At 40.5% G+C, this 5,665-nt stretch overlaps 2 protein-coding genes across 2 annotated transcripts; both read left to right on the forward strand.

The window, feature by feature from the left end:
* The first annotated feature begins 369 nt into the window (after positions 1-369).
* LOC122304699 lies at positions 370-1,266 on the forward strand. Its single transcript, XM_043116968.1, has one exon. It carries the CDS (start codon positions 370-372, stop codon positions 1,264-1,266), a length of 897 nt encoding a protein of 298 aa, XP_042972902.1.
* Positions 1,267-1,272: 6 nt separating this feature from the next.
* Positions 1,273-5,665, forward strand: LOC122304700. Its single transcript, XM_043116969.1, has 7 exons — positions 1,273-1,540; positions 1,598-1,823; positions 2,196-2,287; positions 2,519-3,090; positions 3,186-3,861; positions 5,052-5,171; positions 5,577-5,665. Exons 1-7 carry the CDS (start codon positions 1,273-1,275, stop codon positions 5,663-5,665), a joined length of 2,043 nt encoding a protein of 680 aa, XP_042972903.1.

Below are 5,665 nucleotides of genomic sequence, written 5' to 3' on the forward strand. Positions count from 1 at the left end.
AGAGGATGGGATTTCAAACCAAGTTGCATCTAGTCAAGGCCTCAGCATGGCACAAGGGAACTACTCTAGTTCTAGTCCTGTCAGGGATAACCCACAGGTCAGTTCCCCATCACATAAGTCACCCATTAAAGTACGATCCAGTAGGCCATGTAAAGGTCCTACGTGGAAGAGAAGAGCAAGAAGTTTTAACTCTATGGGTGTTCATGACCCTATTGATTCACTGGGCCTCAGTGACACAGTTATGACTGACTCTAATGGCTTGAAACAAAAGAAAAGGTTGGGGGTGGAGTTGCAAGAACCTATTATGACTAGGAGAAGGGCTAAACAAGCTAAATTGGCAGAGGTTGGTTTCCAGCCCTGCCAATTGCCATGAAACACTTAGCTTGGAATTGCCGAGGGCTTGGGAACCCTCGGACAGTTCGTGAGCTTCACCTTCTGGTGAAGGAGAAGAGCCCTGACATAATCTTCCTTAGTGAAACAAAGTGCAGAAGGGAGAGGATTGAAAAGATTAGAGACAAATTGAAGTATGCATGTAGTTTTTCAGTAGACAGCCGTGGAAGAAGTGGGGGACTGGCCTTTCTATGGAAGGAGGGGGTGGAGGCAGATTTAGATTCTTATTCTCAATCACATATATCTCTTCTGATAAATGCTAGTAACTCAAGTCTCAAAAGAACTCTAACTGGTTTCTATGGTCAACCAATCAAAGGTAAAAGAAATGAAAGTTGGGACCAATTGAGATTAATTCACTCTAGAATCCAAACTCCTTGGCTATGTATGGGAGATTTTAACGAAATCATGTACCAAGATGAGCAATTTGGTTTTGGAACCCGCCCATTCAAACAAATGGAAGAGTTCAGGTTGGCCTTGGTTGATTGTGGTTTGATGGACACAAGTTTTATAGGCTCTATCTTTACTTGGTGCAATAAAAGGGAAGGGTTAGACTTAACTAAATCCAGGTTAGATAGGGCCCTGATAAATGAGGATTGGGCAAACCTATTTGATATTAACCAAACCCATGTACTTCCTGGACAGTGCTCAGACCATAACCCACTCTTAATCCAAAGTGTCAACTCCGAAGTAGTCCCAAAGAGAAGGCTATTCAGATATGAAGTGGCTTGGAGCAACAGGGAAGGTTGCAAGGAGCTCATCAAAGAAGTGTGGAGACAGAGAATTTTGGAAAGGACTAAGCTTAAAGACACTCGAGCAAGGCTGGAGGGCTGTAGAGAAAAATTGCAGGCTTGGAGTAAGGAGGCATTCAGGACTTAGAGGAGAATGCTTGACCAAAAGAGAGAGAGACTTAGAAGACTTCAAGACTCTGACACAGGCCAAAATTGTGGACTGATTAAAACTATTCAAAAGGAAATAGATGAGCTGCTTGAAGAGGAAGAACTCAAGTGGAGGCAGAGAGCAAAACAAAGGTGGCTTAAGGATGGGGACAGGAATACCAAATACTTCCATAGATGTGCTACTCATAGGAAACAAATGAATACAATCAAAGTGATTACCAGTGAGGAAGGAGTTAGAGAGCATAGCCAAGAAGGTATAGCCAAGGTCTTTCAAGATTTCTAACAAGTGCTCTTTGCTTCATCTCATCCAGAGAATATTGATGAAGCCTTGCAGTCTGTCCAACCGTGTGTAAGTGAAGAAATGAACCTCTGGATTACTAGGGCCTTTACTGAAGAGGAAGTGACAGCAGCTATTAAAGGTATGAACCCCCTTGGTTCTCCTGGCCCGGATGGTTTCCCAACTGTTTTTTATCAACATCACTGGGGCACAGTTGGGAAGAGTGCTACAAAAGCAATTCTTGAAGCTCTAAATGGCAGGTAAGGCCTTAGGGACCTTAACCAAACTTATATCTCTCTAATACCAAAGAAGAAACTCCCCCAATCAGTTGTTGATTTCAGGCCCATCAGCTTGTGTAATGTTCTCTATAAAATTGCCTCCAAAGTAATAGCAAACAGGCTCAAAACCATCCTACCAAACCTGATTTCATCATCTCAAAGTGCCTTTGTCCCAGGAAGGTTGATCTCTGATAATGTAGTGGTGGCCTATGAGCTTTTGCACTCGATGCAAACTAGACTCAAAGGTAAACATAATGGGTTTATGGTCTTAAAGCTAGACATGAGCAAGGCCTATGATAGAGTGGAATGGATTTTCTTGTAGAAATTTATGCTTAAAATGGGCTTTGCTGTCAGTTGGGTGAACCTGGTTATGGAGTGTGTTACAACTGTGAGTTACTCCTTGCTGGTTAATGGTGTCCCTCAGAAGATTTTCTACCCTACAAGAGGTATAAGACAGGGAGATCCTCTCTCCCCTTATCTATTCATAATATGTTCAGAGTTTTTGAGTCACAGTCTTAACAGAGCAGAGAATCAAGGCCTAATTTCTGGTTTACCAGCAGCTCGTGGTGGCCTGAAAGTAAACCATCTGCTGTTTGCTGATGACAGCCTAGTATTCTGTAGGTCCAAGCTAGAGGAATGGAGTAGGCTTTGACATGTACTAAGCAATTATGAAGAAGTCACTGGTCAAAGGCTCAATATAGAGAAGACTTCCATATTCTACAACAGAAACACTAGGAAAGAGGTACAACAGGCTATCCTTCAGCAAGCAGGGCTTAGAGCCCATGGTCCTTTTGATAAATATTTGGGACTCCCTTCTTATGTTGGGAGGCAAAAAACCAAAGCATTCACTTCAATTGTGGACAGGATCAAATCTAAAATGGCTAGCTGGAAGACAAAAGTGCTCTCACAAGGTGGAAAGGAAATATTGCTGAAATCTGTATTGCAATCTATCCCCACGTACAGCATGGGAATTTTTAAACTACCTAAGTCAATCATTAGGATTCTCAACAGGCTACTACAGTCCTTTTGGTGGGGTCAAACAGATAGCAAGTCAAAAGTCCACTGGTTAAGTTGGCAGACAATGGGAAAACCCAAGGATCAGGGGGGCATGGGGTTTAGAGACTTTGAGTTTTTCAATTTGGCATTGCTGGCCAAACAAGGGTGGAGAATCATTCAAGACCCTACCTCCCTTGCAGCTCAGGTTCTGAAGGCCAAATATTTCTCAGGATCAAACTTTTTCTCACAAAAGGTAAGGCAAGTGATTCATTTGTATGGAGAAGTTTCCTTTCAGCAAGGCATGTACTTATGGAGGGCATGTTATGGAGAGTTGGTGATGGATCCCAGATAAAAATCTGGCAAGACAAGTGGCTCCTGAGCCTTTCTACTTTTAATGTGCAATCTCCTGTAAGAATACTAAATGCAGAGGCAAAAGTAGCAGAGCTAATAGATCCAGACACTGGACAATGGAACTTAAACCTTATCTATGCCATTTTCTCAGAACCTGAGGCCAAGATAATCAGCAGGATGACTATTAGCCAATGTGATAGTCAGGATATGAGGACGTGGAGGTGTTTAGAAAATGGGAAATTTACTGTTAGAAGTGCATACCATCTGCAAGGAACAATGGAGGGAGATAGGAAGGGGCAGTGCTCAAGTTTGAATCATAATCCAAAGACCTGGAGGAAAATGTGGAGCCTGCAAGCACCTCAAGCCACGAAGTCCTTTCTGTGGAGAGCAGCCAAGGAGTCCCTTCCCATGTGTGTGAACTTGTTTAAAAGGAAGATGGTTGATTCTCCCCTCTGTCCAGTCTGCCACAGAGTTCCTGAGTCAGTTACTCATGCCATTTGGTCATGTTCAGCTGCACAAGATGTTTGGTCTATGAGTGCTGGGAGAATTCAGAAACTAAATGTGGAAGGTGGCCCTTTTTTGGAGGTTCTGAAGCAGTACAAAAGCAGGGAAGAGTGCTGGAGTCCCACGGGTCTAATGGTCAGGGATATTAAGCTTGTATTGTCTAGAATCTGTACTTGGTCTATCCATCATATTTCTAGAAGATTGAATGTAGTAGCACATGTGCTAGCTAAGTTTGCTTTGACATGTTCGGGAGAACATACTTTTATGGAGGATTACCCTCCATGTATTCGGAATCTACTTTAGTGAATGAAATCTTCCTTTAAAAAAATAAATAAATAAATTATCTAAGAATAAGTTAGAGGCTAACTTACAAACTTGTCGAGTGCTTAGAAAATTGGTGTGGCTATAATAAGAGTCGCTGTAAGTTAGGAATTTCATAATTAAGGAAGATGTTCATGATCAAAAGGGTTCAAGAACTAGTATTTCCAAAACTGCCCCTATACTTAGCAAAATTTCACTAAGGCCCTAAATGTTCACTATTTGCAATTGGGCTCCAAAATTTACCAAACTTCACAACCCATATATTTTCTATGTTCGACATCCATATATGACCTTAGAATTTCAAAAATCAAAGTGCAACTATGCTAATCACACAAAACCCGTGGCATGCATTTCATTAAGGCCTAGATGTGCTTTCAACTATTCAACCTCTATGGATGCATATGTACTCAAATTCATCAAGTGCCAACAGTAAATATAACCTTAGGGATAATTAAAACATAGTCATCAGGTCATACAAGTTCATCCCAACACTTAAACGTGGCTTCAAGACTGTAATTTTCACTAAACCATCTATTAAGCATATGCATGATGTTTCTAGCTTTCCTTACTCAAAGATGTTTCAAAACTTAGTTAAATTATGCATTTACATTCTTATCCCAATTACAAGGCTTTTCTAAATGCATATTATTCAAGCTTAGGTAAAATAATCAAAACTACATAAGTTAAGCATAAACTAATCAAAACCGATGCATGCTAGATGTTCAACACAAGATAGAATTAAATCCTTTTATGGCTAGCTTCCAACCTCAAAATTAAACCTTCAAAATTCATTACAAGACATTAGTGAATCATATAAAATCATATCATATGGGTTAGCTTTGATGTTTTGATGAAATAAATTACTTTGGGTCAAAGTTTTAGCCATGGCATGACATGCTAAACCTTAATTAAAATCAATCAAAACCTCATTCTCATGATATAAATTAAAACCTAACATGTTATTCTAACACTTAAAAAAATATAGGGCAAGATTACTTATAGAAATCGTGGCCCTTAAAGTTCTCAAAACAACTTCAGTCAAGAACACTCAAGAACTTCACTCGATTTCACTCGATTTCTCACTAAGGGGGAGAAATGCTCTCAAGACTCAAGAGAATGCTTGGAGGGGAGTTGTGGAGAAATGGAGAAGTGAGGGAGGTATGTATAGGCTTCAAGAGGGGAAGGGGATGTTAGTTTTGGCTCCAAGGAAGTGAATGTGAGTGGTGGAGGTGGGAGGTAAAGTGCTTGAGTGCAAAATGCCAAGTGTGACATCACTTGGTTCAGTTTAATAGTGGTCTAAAGTGTCATAATTTCATCATGCAAGAGAGCTAGAAGATGTTCATAGGTGTAGAGGCTTCATGATTCATATTTTTGAAACAAAAATTCTCATAGGTGAAGAGGCTTCATGATTCAAATTTTTGAAACAAAAATTCACAAGACAAGCAAGCCATAGCTTACGGTTATGGATTTCCTTCAAAGCTGTCTAGATTTTTTATCCTCTTTTGTCCCATCCTCTTGGTCTGATTTGAGGGAATTATGCCCATCATTTGAATTCTTTTTCAGGAGAGGAAGAAAGGCAGGAGTGGCTACTAAGTGATCATGCTTGGGTGGACAAAGAAAGGGGCAAAATGGGTGATGCTTCGACCAAGTGA

This window comes from Carya illinoinensis, chromosome 3 (assembly GCF_018687715.1).
Source record: "Carya illinoinensis cultivar Pawnee chromosome 3, C.illinoinensisPawnee_v1, whole genome shotgun sequence".
Taxonomy (NCBI): domain Eukaryota; kingdom Viridiplantae; phylum Streptophyta; class Magnoliopsida; order Fagales; family Juglandaceae; genus Carya; species Carya illinoinensis.

Excerpts from the sequence above, each read along its gene's own strand:
- LOC122304700 (XM_043116969.1), top strand. The coding sequence starts at position 1,273 with ATGCTTGACCAAAAGAGAGAGAGACTTAGAAGACTTCAAGACTCTGAC. Across the intron at positions 1,541-1,597 it reads TAGAGAGCATAGCCAAGAAG|AGAATATTGATGAAGCCTTG; the intron begins GTATAGCCAAGG and ends CATCTCATCCAG. Across the intron at positions 2,288-2,518 it reads GATTTTCTACCCTACAAGAG|TCACTGGTCAAAGGCTCAAT; the intron begins GTATAAGACAGG and ends ATTATGAAGAAG.
- LOC122304699 (XM_043116968.1), top strand. The coding sequence starts at position 370 with ATGAAACACTTAGCTTGGAATTGCCGAGGGCTTGGGAACCCTCGGACA.